Source organism: Nuphar pumila, chromosome 10 (genome assembly GCF_984573655.1).
Source record: "Nuphar pumila chromosome 10, dmNupPumi1.hap1.1, whole genome shotgun sequence".
In the NCBI taxonomy this organism is placed as follows: domain Eukaryota; kingdom Viridiplantae; phylum Streptophyta; class Magnoliopsida; order Nymphaeales; family Nymphaeaceae; genus Nuphar; species Nuphar pumila.
Genome location: NC_143258.1, coordinates 85528263 through 85543634, shown reverse-complemented (window position 1 = coordinate 85543634; position 15372 = coordinate 85528263). Strand labels below are relative to the sequence as shown.

Below are 15372 nucleotides of genomic sequence, written 5' to 3'. Positions count from 1 at the left end.
TTGAGGCTGCTGGAAAAAACGTGTTTCCAACCCTCAATAAATCTATCTATACAAAAATATTAGGGCTACACATTTTTCTAAAAAAAGCTCCTCTTAATTTTCAGAAATTCCAAATAATTCTTCTGAGAAAAATGTGTTTTACAAAAAACGGTTTTTCTAAACTAATTATAAATTAATTTAGTAAGTCCAAATCTAACTAAGCTACAATTAAGAAAAACTATAATTAATAAAAACACTGAAAAATATAGGGTAGGCTATGAAAATGTGATTTTTCTCAAAAAAATCAATTTAAACTAAATTCTCGAAAACAACGATAAAGATGAGTTTTTTAATACGATTTTATCATGGATTTTGCTTAAATAAAGATGAATAAAATATGAATATTATGCATGATCAAACTGCGTAGGGTCTGATGAGAAGAGGGGGAGAGAGTAGGGTTTAAGAGAGAGAGGAAAAGAGTGTAGGGGTTTTTTACCCGCCATGCGAGATCTTTTACAGAAGAGTGTTAACTACGGCCTAAAATCGTAGTGAATACTTAGAAATATCTTTTAAGTATGTCTCTTTGCAAGTTAAAAGGATATACTCTATGCAGTTATTTAAAAATGGTTTAAGTCATAGTTAAAAGTTTCATGACCCATTATTAGTTATAAGTTCTTACTAAACCATAATTAATAACTATTTTTAGCTATGACTTTCTGAAGTTATAGTTAATATTCTGTATTTATTATACCTCTTTATTTTATAGTGCTCATTTTGTGTGATCATTTTTTATCACAAACTTTAAATGTCTTTTAATTCACATTTTTGGTAGGGGTCTGCCTAACCCCTGCTTGCCTTTGAAGAAAAAAAATTATACATGAAAACAAATTTCTGATGGTGATTGAAGGACAGTATGTTTTTTTTTATATTAAACTATGGCAGAACCCTTTTAACCTATCCATGGGCTGGGGTCCCCAAGAATACTATGTCAACAGAAAAAGTTAAAAAATAATAACACATTCTTATTTCTAGTAAATTTTGAAGCATTCTTTACCGTTTCCAGTTGACAGTAAATTTTGAAGCAAAAGGTTACGAATTAACCCTCACTTTTCTCAAACTTTCCTATCATCTTGTTGGACTTGGGAATGGAAAAGTGTTTGTGCAAATAGTAGGAACCAAATTTGGGTGAGAGAGGCGCGTGGTTGTGCAAAGAAATTTTAGAGTCTGTGAGAGATTGGATGGAGCATGAATTTGGATCAGTTTACGATCAACCCTGATCCAATCTCAATGCCCATGTTGACCGTTGGAAGGTCGGTGGTGAACAACTTTCTGGCCGCCTTCTTCCAGCTCCCTTATAAGTTAAATATTCCAGAGACAGAGCCAACACAAGTTTCAAAGAGAACTAAGGAAAGGATTCACTCTCGCAGCTTTACACCAATCGCCTTGTTGGCTGCAAAGCAATGGAGTTGCTCAAAGAATTCGTCAACTTCATTATCACTGCTGTTATACTCTGTTGTCAGAGATTCAGAAGAGTTGAAGAACATTCGGATGAAGCAGGTCCATCATCAACTCCTTCACCCTCACCGCCGTCTCAAAGTAACGATGGGGCAGAGTTGGATGAACATTCGGAGAGGGTCATATCTCCAGGCGATGGATCAGGTCCATCGTCAACTCCTTCATCCTCACTGCCGTCTCAAAGCAATGATGGGGCAGAGTTCGATGTGTTTCTAAGCTTCAGGGGTGAAGATACACGCAACGGTTTCACTGGCCATCTCTATGAAGTGTTAAAACTCCATGGCATTCGCACCTTCATAGACAGCAAGGATTTGGAGAAGGGCCAAAAGGTGACCGAGCTATTTCGGTACATCGATAGATCCAAGATCTGTGTGGCCATCTTCTCCAAGCATTACGCCGATTCAAAATGGTGCTTGAAAGAGATAGCGAAGATTGTTGAGTGCGGGATGCTGACCGTTCCCGTGTTCTATGATGTAGAGCCCACCAATGTTCAGCATCAAAGTGGGCCTTTTGAATCATCATTCAACAATCATCACAAGAACAAGGAGTTGGATCAAGGGGAGGTGCAAAAATGGAAGGAGGCGTTGAGAAAAACAGGGGAAGTTTCCGGATACAATCTGAGAGACACAAATGGGTACTCTCTCTCTCTCTCTCTCTCTCTCTCTCTCTCTCTCTCTCTCTCTCTCTCTCTAGCGTTGCATCATTTGAAACAATAGAGTCCGTATTTGCAAATTCGGTTTCCTACAATTTTGATGCACAAAAGAAATTTGAAACAATAAAAAATCAACTCACAAATCATAAATATAATGGTTAGATAAAATATCATATTTCAGTCAACTTTATCTCATGAAAGCAGTAAATAGAACATGCTAAACATGATCCAACACAAACTCTATACTTTCACAATTTATGAATAAGATCTTTCTATCTCCCAACCTGCACTAAATTGACTTCTCAAACTTGCATCATATATATATATATATATATATATATATATATATATATATATATATATATATATATATATATATATATATATATATATATATATATATATATATATATATACACTTGAGTCTTGAGAACTGAAAATGAGAATTAGAGTGTGAACTAGACATTTCATATGTTTTTTTTTTTTTGCAAAATCAAACCCTTTGTGTATTCAGCATAGTCCATTTGCTAGGAATCAATTGTTGGATCATGTTTTCTTGGCAAAAGAAGATGTTTTGAATAGTCAAATATTTAAATCCTTGAAAAAACTTAATACGCATCACAACTGGATGATTCAAGAGCTGATCTCATTAAAACCAAGCACATAGATCCCATAATAATATATATAGTGAAAATATTGATAATATGCATAAATATATTATAATTTTGTGTTCAAACCCTATCCGTAATCCTCCTCCCCTCCACACCATAATAAGCATGGTCCTTCACCCTCACAAGGGCACTTCCGTCAGGCACCACATGCATTATGCATACACCGACAGCTTAATCCGAAACCAACCGAAAGCGAGAAAAACCCCACATTAAATAAAGCGAATAAACCAAAGAGGTGGTTTGATATTGTATCACCGTCAGCTGTTACTGTTAGATTATTTTATCCTTTTTGGTCAACCTTGTCGGCCAGAAACATCCAATCTCCACTTCATTGATAGCCGACACATCATCCACCGGAAGCAAACGCATTTAAAACCCCCCATCATGTCCACGTCTAAAAGCCCGATATGACAAAAATCTGAACATCGCGGAGACCTACTTTTCTTTTTCGCGTAGACTCGTGAGTCTACACACCCCCACCATTGACTGACGCCACAAACTTTTCCGACCCTTTCCAGTTTGCCCCAAACGCATGGATCTGGTCAGATTTGACCAAAATACCAGCCTCTGAATCTTTAAGCAGGCTTCCTAACCCTCGCTTCTTGCAAGTGCTACCTAGAGATGAGACGTACTGAGCGCAGTGGCCGAGCCAGGAGTTTTTCGTTGGGTGGGCAGACCTCGGGTCTTGGAGACAATGCTATGGTCTTGAAGAACGATCCGTTTATTCGGATCAATGGCGGAGCCAAAAAAAATTGGTTGGAGGCACAGTCGTTGGTGAAGAGACAAAACTTAAATAAACCTTTGAATTATATTGAAATCTATTGGTTATCAATGTAAAAAAAACAGCAATATTTATCACAATATACTCAAATCATTTGAGATCAGTCTTGCATACATTCAGCTCAAATAAACAGCAAGGAACCAGAACATTACGCTGCTTTCTGAAAGCAGCTTCTAAAGCTTAAAACGCACAATGCAGAACCCGGTTGAATGCAGATTCGTACTCGGGGAGTGACAGACGCGGGTCCAGATTAGGTGGAAGCTTAGGGTGTATGTGATACCGCTGCCACGGGAAGACATAAACGTGTCAGCACCACTTGCTGATTGCTGTCCTGGGCGAGTGCTCACCACCTAAAACAAACTGCATCTAAATGACAACACACCACAGACGATAATATCCAGAACAGATTGCTGGATTAAAAGTAAACATACACTTATTTTCTGTTTGTCACACACCAGACAAATTAAAACACACATAGCAGTAGGCATTAGCATACAAGAGTTAAAATCAGATTCTTTGTTTCTTTACGAAATATCGCTGGAGGCATAATATTTGTTTTTTTCGGTTTCAAATTCTGGGGTGGGCGACTGCCCACCCCTGGCTCCACCACTGACTGAGCGTAACAAAACTTGGGACTCGCACCAGAGCATCAGTGCAGCTTCTTGAGGTCCATTATTAGGCTCATGAAAGCCTGCCCTGTATAGACTAAACCTTGGCTGATGGGGGTCTCCTCTTTTCAGGAGTCTTGCCAACAAGAGAGAATGCTAAAGTTGTCGTCAGGGAGTGTGAGAAGAAAAAGAAAAAAAAACTTTCTGTGTATATCTTTGATACAGATCTGTACATGAAAAGGATTGTGCATTAGGTTTCTCACTCAATAAGGAAACAAATTTTGAATTCTGGGAAAGATCCTAGTTATATACAGTTAATTAGATCCAACTCTATGCGCGGTATACAGCTCACTGTTTTTCTAGATTTTGTGGATATTCCTGATTTTGTAGATATACGCTAAGACTCCCCTTCAAGTTGGAGTGCGAGGATTGAGAAGGCCCAACTTGCCTTTGAGTCGATCAAAAACATCTTTCACAGTTGCCTTGGTGAGAATGTCGGCACATTGGTGACTGGTGTGAACATATTCAGTTCGAATGGTGCCATTTTGAATCTTATCATGAACTAGATGGCAATCAAGTTCAATATGTTTGGTTTGTTCGTGAAAGATCGGGTTGGTTGCGATGTGTATGGCTGCTTGATTGTCACAAAAGAGTTGCATCGACTGAGGATGTTCAATCCCAAAATAATGCAATAAATATTTAATCCAAGTTAACTCACATGTTGCCTGAGCCATAGAACGGTATTCGGCTTCCTGAAACAGACTTTCGAGTCATAGAACATGCAGCCCAATCTGTGTCACAATATTCAAAGACTTGGATTGGACTTTGAGAGGATAAGAGAATGCCATGTCCCGGTGTTCCTTTAATATAACGAAGCAACTTATATGTGGCCTGAAGGTGTCGGACTCGAGGATCATGCATGAATTGACTGAGAATGTGAACCAAATAAGTGACATCAGGCCTTATGATAGTTAAATAAATGAGACGACCAGAATGTGAACCGAATAAGTGACATCAGGCCTTATGATAGTTAAATAAATGAGACAACCAATAAGTCTGCGGTAAATGGTTGGATCTTGAAGTGGATCACCCTGATCATTTTGTAGCTTAAGATGAAGATCCATAGGAACACTGGTGGGTTTGGACCCAGGGTTACCAGTGTCATTCAAAATATCCAAAGCATACTTTCGTTGTGAGAGAAAGAAACTTTGGTTGGATCTGGCAACTTCAATACCCAAGAAATAATGAATAGGTATGAGATCCTTGAGGCAAAATGTTGCATTGAGGTCATCCTTTAGCTTATTGATATGAACAAGGTGATCTCCTGCAATAATAATATTGTCCACATATACGTGGATGAAAATGCTTTCATTTGTATCAATTTTGTAGAAAAGTGAATAGTCGGCCTTTGATTGGTAAAATCCTTCTCTTGTCAAGTAAGAGGTTAACTTTGAAAACCAATTTCTGGAGGATTGCTTGAGCCCGTAGATAGACTTGTTAAGATGGCATACTAAGTTCTTCCCTTGTCGAGAAAAAACTGGTTGCAAATTCATGTAAACTTCCTCATGTAAATAGCGGTGGTAATCGGATCGTGTTGGCGGGTCAGCAAACCTCAACACGAACCCGACCGGCTCGTTCATTAAACGGGTCGACTGTGGCAAACACGAACCCAACCTATTTATTAAATGGGTAACCCAACACGACACGGTTAACCCATTTAATAAATGGGTCGGGTCGGGTTGGTGGGTTAGCGGGCGGGTTGGTGGGTCGGGTTCGAGTAAACTGGTTCGCGAGGACGAGGTCGAGGCCGGAGAGTCGGCTGTTGAAGTGGGCGTTCACGGCAAAGGCGGCAGCGGCGGCGCTGGTCGCGCTCGAGCCGAGGCCGCTGCCGAGAGGGAGCCCCTTCTCCAGCAAGACTGAGATGTCGATGGACCGGACACCGATGGCCAGGAGGGCTGCGATCGCTGCAATCCCCCAGCAGTTGTGGAGTTGGTCGAGGGTGAGCCTGGGGGCGCCATGGACGACAGCGATGTCCCCAGGCGAGTCCTTGTAGAAGTTGGTCTCAGAGGAGCCATCGTCAAAGGCGTCGTGGACCAGATGGTTCTGGCCGTGGGGGATGGTAACGCCGCTCATCGGGAGGGTCAGCACGCGGGGGGATCCCAGCGAGGTCCCAGACAAGTATGGACTCGAGAACGAGCCGAAGAGCGACCATGGTGGTACCGTGTATCTTTCGACAAAAGCAAACGAAAAAGGAGCAAAACACAACTAAGGATGAGCATTTATTTACTGCAGGCAGAATAAATTAATGCCATGAAGAAAAACTTGTTCTTCTCGAGACCATTTGTTTTGGTGTGTTTCCCTTTTTCTCCCTACATTTTTTGTTAATGGCAGATATGGTAAATGGGTTGGCATACCCCTAACACGAACCCGACCCGCTTAATAAACGGGTTAAGCGGGTCGACCCGTTTACGACACGAACCCATTTAAGCCAAACCCGAACCCGCCTAAGAAGCAGGTTAGCGGGTCGGGTTAGAAATTGCCACCCTTACATGTAAGTCACCATGTAAAAAAGCATTGTTGACGTCAACTTGATGGACATGCCATTTCTTTATTGCAGCAAGGGTGAGTAAACAGCGAACGGTGGCTACCTTAATAACAGGAGCAAGGTTTCATTATAGTCGAGACATTCAATTTGAGTGTAACCCTTTGCAACAAGATGGGCCTTATACCTTTGAATGCTTTCATCGGAGTTATATTTGACCTTATATACCCATCTGCAATCGATGGGTTGTTTGTCTGCTGAAAGAGGAACTAAAGACCAAGTATGGTTGTCTTCTAATGGCTTGATTTCTGACTACATAGCATTTTGCCAATGAAGATGTTTTACAGCTTGAGCATATGTTTTGGGTTCAAGATTATGGGTGATGGCTGCGAGAAAAACATGATATGGGCTGGAAAAAGATTCATAACTAAGGTAGGAAGAAAGATGATGATGTGTTTTAAGGCTTATCTCTTGTGCGTCAGATTGGAAAATGGGACTTGCAACATAACATAAATACTTTTTGAGATGAGATGGCTGAGACTGGGGTCTAGTAGATCTGCGAGGACCAGAGTTATTTTGTTCGAGAGTAGATATCTCCTTATTATCGGATGATGAATCTGGAGCTGGTATGAATGGCGGGTTTGGGTTATCACAAGTGTCATGAATAGGTAAGAAAAGTACCAATTCCGCTTTATTGTTGGGAGTTTTATGAGTGAATGGATAAACATTTTCATAAAACTGGACATCACGGCCTCTGAAAAGTTCATGAGTTTCTAAATCATAAACTTTGTATCTGGTTTGTCCATATGGATAACCAATAAAAACACATTTTCTAGCTCTTTTGTCTAATTTATGCTCATACATGATATTATGAGCATAACATAGACAACTAAAAAAATTGTAAATGCATGAAATTTTGTGGTTTATTGTGTAGAAGCTCATATGGAATTTTTCCTGACAAAGGCTTGGAGGGAAGTCTATTGATTAAATAAGCAGCAGTTAAAACATATTCCCCCCAAAATTTTAAAAGCAGATTTCCTTGAAATCTGAGAGCACAATCAACATTTAATAGATCACGATGTTTGCGTTCCACTACCCCCATTTTGTTGAGGAGTGGCTACGCAGCTATGTTGTCGTATGATCCCCTTTTGATCCAAAAAGTTTGTAATTTCTTTAGAAAAGAACTCCATACCATTGTCAGAATGAAGTTTGAAAATTTTAGAATTAAATTGATTATAAACCATATTTATGATTTTTTTTAATAAACCATAAGTTTCAGATTTATGACGCATGAGAAAAATTCAAGTGCAACAAGTATAATCATCAACAATGGTGAGAAAAAAATGAGCTCCTGTCAATGAAGGGGTTTGATAACTTTCCCATATATCACAATGAATTAGTTGAAATGGTGACAAAGTAGATATATTACTATTTGGAAATGGTAAACGTGTTTGTTTTGCCATATGACAAATCTCACAATCTTTATTGGCAAGAGAAGCATGAATCATAGAAGTTTTTATTAAAATATCAAGTTTGGAGTTGGATATGTGGCCAAGACGATGATGCCATAAATGAGAAGACGAATTGGTAGTAAATGTAACTCGATCATGATTGTCACACATCTCAAGGATATAAAGTTCGTTATGAAGCTTACCCAATCCAATCATTTGCATCGAGTGATGGTCCTATAAAACACAAGAATCATGTTTAAATAAGACGTGACATTTCATATCTTGAATTAATTTGTGAATGAAAATGAGATTGTAATGAAAAGAGGGGACACAAAGGACATTTTGGCGAGGCGGAAAACCATGAAGTTGAAAACATCGTGCTTTTATGTGTCCCATTTTTTTGCAATGTTCACATTTGGGGCGTGGCAGTCCATTTCTCATCCTTGGATCATCTTTAGAATGATTGTGGGCAATGGCTGCGACAATGGGTTCCGATGGTAGTGTTGCTCTTAGATCTCGTTGTATCTCATCTTGGATGAGCAAAGCATATGCCAGGGTGACGCTTGGCTATGGATCCATCAATAGCATTTGGCTTTGAATGGAGTTATAGTTTTCATTGAGTCCCATTAACAGTTGAATGAGATGTTCACAATCTCGCTTCTCTTGAATAGCTTTCAAAACTCAACATGAACATGATGGTAAGTTGATGTAGAGTTCTAATTCATCTCACATTTCTTTCAACTTGGTAAAATAAACAGAAATAGAATTGTGATTCTGTTTTAAATTGATGATATCATATTGTATTTGATATATTTGAGGCGCATTGAATTGAGAAAATCTTTCTTGGAGTTCCTTCTGTACCTTTGCTGCACATTTAGAATAAATGACTATGGATGCTAAATCTCTGTGAAGAGAGTTTAGTATTCATAACAAAACCATGTCATTGCATCGAATTCATACAGCAACAGTATGGGTTGGCCCATCAGGTTTGGGCAGTGTCCCATCAACAAAGGCCATCTTATTCTTCGCACTCAGTGCCATGCACATAGCCCTTTCCCACATAATAAAATTATCGCCAATAAGATGCTGGGATACTAATGACATCCCAGGGTTATCAAAGTGATGTATGTAGTAAGGATTTGATTATTCTTGTGAAGAATCGGTGGATTGAGACATGGTTTACGAAGATGTTAGGATGCATCAATTGAAAAACACAAACCTGAGATACCATGGAAGCAGATGGGCTGCGACAGATAATAATAATCAGCCTTTATTCCATGTGGACGGTGTTGAGGTGATGTTGGAGATTGAAGCAAACCCCCTAGCTCTGGTTTGAGCAGTGGCCTCCAAAAAAAAATCACTATGGGTGAAGCTTCTAGAGATGTCGCGGTGGAAGCCTGGAGAGAAGGACCACTCAAGAGCGATGAGAGCTGGCCGCCTGGTGAGAGGTATCACCAAGGAGGACCTACAGACGTTGTTTGCAGAGAAATATCGATGGGAAAAGGGACGTTGGATGCTGCTTATCGAGAAACAGCGATAGGAATCGGGCGCCGAAAGATTTAGCAAGGAAGACCCAACAGAAGATCGTGACGCTGGGGAAGTTCCAGCAGAGACAGTGATTTCACCTGTGTGGAAAATTCGCCAGTGAAACAGGTCCAGCAATTTCACCAGTGAGGATTCGGCGGAGACGATTATTTTGCCCATGAGGACGATCCACCAGAGAACCTGGTGAGAGATTGGATACCCAATACCAGATACCATGTGAGAAGAAAAATCTAGAAGAAAGATAAAAAAAACTCTCTTTGTATATCTTTGATACAGATCTGTACATGCTTAATTAGAAAAGGATTGTACATTCGGTTTCCTTCAACGTAGCACTCGGTAAGGAAACAAATTTTGAATTCTGGGAAAGATCCTAGCTGTATACAGTTAATGACATCCAGCTGTATAAGTGGTATGCACCTCGCTGTTTTTGTGGACATACGCTAAGAGGGATGATGGGGTGTTTTGGTAACATGAAAACGCCAAAGAAAGACGGATAGCGGACCCATGTTTCGGAAACGTTGGGTTTCTTGATTCAAAAATGGTTTCTCCGAAAACGAATGTTGCAAGTTCGAACCCCAAATGGTATGGGTTGTATAACCGGTAGTGATCTGCCTAACCCCAGCTTTCTCTGTAGAAAAAAGAAAAAAAATGGTTTATCCGAATATGAATTTCCCACATATAAGTTGGGTTTTCAGTACCTATGGCCCCAACTGTGACAAAACAACTGTAGACCCATTCGCCAATCTGATTCTATCTAGGCCTTCAGCTTGACAAAGGACCCCCCTGACCACATTGGAAAATCCCTTGGTTTCAAAAAGACGAAATGGATTTTTCATAATTTTTACATTTACATATTCAAGTCATGAGTTAGTACTTTAAATATGTATCATATGTATCTACACAATATTTAGTTCCTAATGTCTTTTCCAAGGGAATTCTGTCCTTTCTGGTGTTGTTTTTTAGAACAAGTTAATAATAATCCATGTAGGCTTGCAGTTCCAACATATTAGGGATGAGTGTCTATTTATAACCCTTAGATGTAAGTGTGAAAAGTTTATAGATTTTGTGACTGATTTGGCTCAAGGCCCTCTAAATCCTCTTATCCTCCTGTTTTTTTGGTCTGGAAATCTTTACAACTTCAAATAATCTGCTGCATGTCTTAAAAGCCTTCTTCAAGGATGCATGGATTTGCTGAATATTTTAAGTTCAGCATATCAATATTAAACAAAATTTGGCTCAGCAAAATGTAAAAAGTGTGGAGATTATATTCCAAAAGCATTAGTAGGCACTATTTGGAAAAAATAAAACAATTTTGAATCCTATTATTACAGTGGCCTTCTTAATGTTGGTCCCCTAATTTGAGGTCCTCAGGGCAACATTTATTGCTAACAAGCTCATTTAATTATGTGTTTCATGTATCAACGTTAAATGACATTAATATTTCTTGCTTTTTTTTATGAAATTATGTATCTAGCTTTTATTTTTCATATTTCTTACATTTCTTGTGGACAACCTTGTAGGCACGAGGCAAATCTAATTTCCAACATTGTTAAAAGGGTGCTACTTGAAGTAAATATGGTTCCGTTTGTAGTTGCAGAACACCCAATTGGCATTGATTCTCGTGTTAAGGATGTAAAGAAACTCTTCAAGATGGGGGAAGGAGACGTACAGTTTATTGGAATCCAAGGGATAGGAGGCATCGGAAAAACAACAATTGCCATGGCTATTTACAATGATTTAATTCCTGAGTTTGAAGGTGGTACTCTTATTTTAAACGTCAGGGAAATGTTTGAACAAGGGAAAAAAGTCGAGTTACAGAAGCAACTCATTGATGACATCTTGAAAGATAACGATTCAACCATAAGGAACATTGAACAAGGAAAAAGCCTGATACAAACCAGACTCAAGTCTAAAAAAGTTCTAATTATTCTGGATGATGTTGATCATATAGATCAATTAAGCGCATTAGCTGGTGGAGGAAGCTGGTTTGGTCCAGGAAGTGTTATATTCATAACAACAAGGGACAAGGCTGTATTGAACCAACATCAAATTTATGAGGTTGAAGAACTAAGCGATGATCTATCACTTGAATTATTTAGTTGTTATGCTTTCAAAGGCAATCAACCAGAAGAAAAGTTTCTGGAGCTGTCAAAAAAGTTTGTTAAAGCTACTGGAGGGCTACCCTTAGCCCTTAAAGTATTCGGATCTCTTTTATTTGGGAAAACGGATGTTAAAGAATGGAGTTCTACATTGGAAAAGTTGCAAAAAATTCCTAACAAAGACATTCAAAAGCGACTGAAGATAAGTTACGATGGACTGGAAGAAGAAGAGAAACAAATATTTCTAGACATCGCATGCTTTTTTGTTGGTATGGATGAGCAGCTTACAAAACGGGCAACTTATATGTGGGAAGCTTGTGAATTCTATCCAGTATCTGCCATTGGAGTTCTTCAAAGCAAGTCTCTCATTAATAAAGACAAGAATGGAAAATTCACGATGCATGATCTTATCCGAGACATGGGGAAGGAAATAGTTCGAGGGGGAAATATTTTATGTTCTTCATCGGTTATGGAGAAGAGTAGGTTATTGAACCGGGATGACATATTTGATCTCTTACAAAAGGAGGTATCAATCTCTCTCTCTCTCTCTCTCTCGTAATTGCACGGCCTTGCGTTCGGGCCGAACACAGTAAACCGCCTCTTTGTTCGGTCAGTGACTACAACCCCGTTGATTTTACTTGACATGGGTTGATCAGCATGTCAAACTCAGAGATGGCCCACCACTTTGAGTCACTTTTATAGTGAGTAAATTCTGGCTTATAGAATTAATAGTCTATTAGTCCTAGGTCCTCTATTCTCTCTAAAGAGACACATGAGAGAGACAGGTTCCTCTATACACTTGAATGTCTGAGAGAGAAAGAGGCCTACGACTTCTCCTACCAACAAGAGAGAATAAAAAAGAGGATTCTTGTCGGTAAGAAAGTTGATGCACGAGCTTTGCACGAGCCAGGTGAGGGTGATCAAGAGACAAAAAAAGTTGATGCTTACCTTACTCTTTTAAGTCCAAAGGATATTTCCAGAAATGATGCTTACCTTACTCTGATAGGCTTGAAGCCAACCAATCCTTATCTAACACATGACCCACCTACATCTATAGTTGGCGACGACCAGGGTTACGTAGTTAAATTGAACCCATTTAGCCCACAAACGCTTGGATTATCTGTTATGAGCAACTTGTGAACATCATTAAGTTGACCGGATGTCGCAACTTCGAAACCTAAGGGAGCATAATTGCCGTGAGGTAAAGCTAGAAGTACTCTACGGTGAACAGTCAAAACTTCATGAGCTTATTAATTTGGCCTAGATTTAACACACGCATCTAACGGCATGTCATCAGGCCGAATCTGGTCTGAAACAAGTTCAATTATGCACTCTAACACGGCATGGTTGGACTCAGCTGCATGCTCACCTGTCTCAACATCCTTGGGAACAGAAGTCTCATGGTATCAACAGCAGACTCACACCAACTGGGGCCCCGATTGTCTAACGCCACCTTGTGTTGGGACGTTGCCAGTTTGAAGCCCAAATGGTATGGTTGTATAACTGGTAGGGGTCTACCGTCTACCTAACCCCAGCTTTCTCTGCCGAGAAAAAAATCAGCAGACCCACTGGACAATTATTTGTCCCAAACTACAGCCCAGCACTCAAAAACCTATTCTCAAGCCTTACACAATCTGCCCCAAAGAGATTTGGCTTAGTGGGATGGGGTCTAAGCCGTTAGGCAGGCAGTCCAAGGTTCAAATTAAAAGTGTATCCTTAAGCTTGAGATCTTCAAAACAAAGTAGTATAGCCTGATTTCACATAATGGATTCTTTAAAATGGCCTCATGCATGGTGTTTTTCTTTTCTTCTGGATGGGGGTTTTCACATAAAATCATTGTATTCTTCTCTTAATTTGGATTTCTTGTGTGCTTCGCTACTTCTGTTGTATTGTTTGCAATGTATATTTAAGGATTTATGTGGTTGTACTTATAAAGTATTTGTTGAATTTCCTAAGACATTCATATAAAAGAAAAGTGCTTCTAGTTTGGTTTCAATCCAACACACTTGCCCCGAAAGGTGAGGTAAAATTAATTGCTCATTTGTGTGATAAGAGAGCTCATGACATGCATTGTCATTGTATTGAATTAGTTGTATGTCCTTTCCATTGTCTGAAGCATGAGTTTAGAGGAAGACCGCCTTTATCAACCCTTAATCATCTTTGTGCTTTCTTAACCTGATTATATCCACCACGTCCATGAAGGCTTGCTTGATTCAGTTGGTTTGACCAGATTTCCCCTTAGAAAATCATGACTCACTGACTTTGTACTCATTTAGTATTTTGAAGTATTCCAAGGCCAGTTTCAAGTGTGTACTGCACATCTCCATTTTAGTCATCTTTCTCACGAAAACAGTTGCCCAAGTAACTTGGTCGGGTATATATACCTGACCCTAACTGATGTCCCCAGGGGCGTAGCTAGGATTCATGTGAGGGAGGGGCAAACAGGGGTGCAGCAAAAAAAAATTTATTTGTGTGATAGTCGGGGGTTCGGGGGTTCGGGGGCAGCAGCCCCGAAAAAAAAATTTTTGAGATAAAATAAAAATGGCTACAATTATTAATAAAAATCTATTTCATATGGACAAATCAAACTATTTGCTGCAGTCAGGGCTGGGCTAAAAAATGGATAAAAATCTATTTCATATGGAATCAGGGCAGGGCTAGGACTGGGCTTTAAAAAAAAAAAAAAAAATTAACTGTTTGGGGAGGCAGGACTGGGCTACAGCCCAGTCCTGCCCCCCCCTAGCTACGCCCCTGGATGTCCCGAATCTTTGATTAGAACTGACCCAACCCAATCCGTTTTTAATAGACCCATGGGTTCGGGTTGTGTCTAAAATCCTGACCCAGAGAGAAAATGGGCTAGGTCTTGAGTTTAATAAATGTAGATCCAAGCCCGTTTAGACTTGATCCCATTGGTTACCATAATATAAAACCAAACTGACCCAAACTCAAAGTAGATATATACTCAAATCCAATTCATACCCAGACTGACCCAAACGGGAACATATTATATATCCAAACCTGTTTTCTACTTTGAACTAACCCAAACCTGTTGAGTCCTGACCACCGTTAGGACCGATTCAAACCATTTTGCTTGATTGAGATTGTGACAATATATTTAGGAGTTCCAAAACAATTTTAAGGGCAAATATATGCGTTCAATGTTTTAGGCGTTTTGCTAAATTTATAATCTGTTTTGAATATTACTTTGGGAAATACTTGAGGCTACCTGGTCAAGCTAAGAGTTGGCATTGTATCTGACTCAAAATTGCATCGTTTTGTGCAGGGGTCAGCAACTGTCCAAGGGATCATGCAGAGTAACTCCATTTTCTTAACTAAGCCTGAATTTAGCAGCCTCGTGGACGAAATGCTAGGACGAGGAAGAATACAAAGCACACCTTTTAGTGCCAAATGCTTTGAAAAAATGCCCAATTTGAGATTTCTTTATATTCATCATGGAAGCTTTAGAGGCGAATTCCAATGTTTCCCTACATATTTGAGATGGTTGGCATTGAGATATTGTCACTTCGAG

At 39.5% G+C, this 15372-nt stretch overlaps 1 protein-coding gene across 1 annotated transcript; it reads left to right on the top strand.

Moving 5' to 3' along the window:
• Window positions 1–1361: 1361 nt before the first annotated feature.
• Window positions 1362–12502, top strand: LOC149827164 (disease resistance protein Roq1-like). Its single transcript, XM_090019190.1, has 2 exons — window positions 1362–2128; window positions 11265–12502. Exons 1-2 carry the CDS (start codon window positions 1440–1442, stop codon window positions 12400–12402), a joined length of 1827 nt encoding a protein of 608 aa, XP_089875316.1. The 5' UTR covers window positions 1362–1439; the 3' UTR covers window positions 12403–12502.
• The last annotated feature ends 2870 nt before the right edge of the window (window positions 12503–15372 follow it).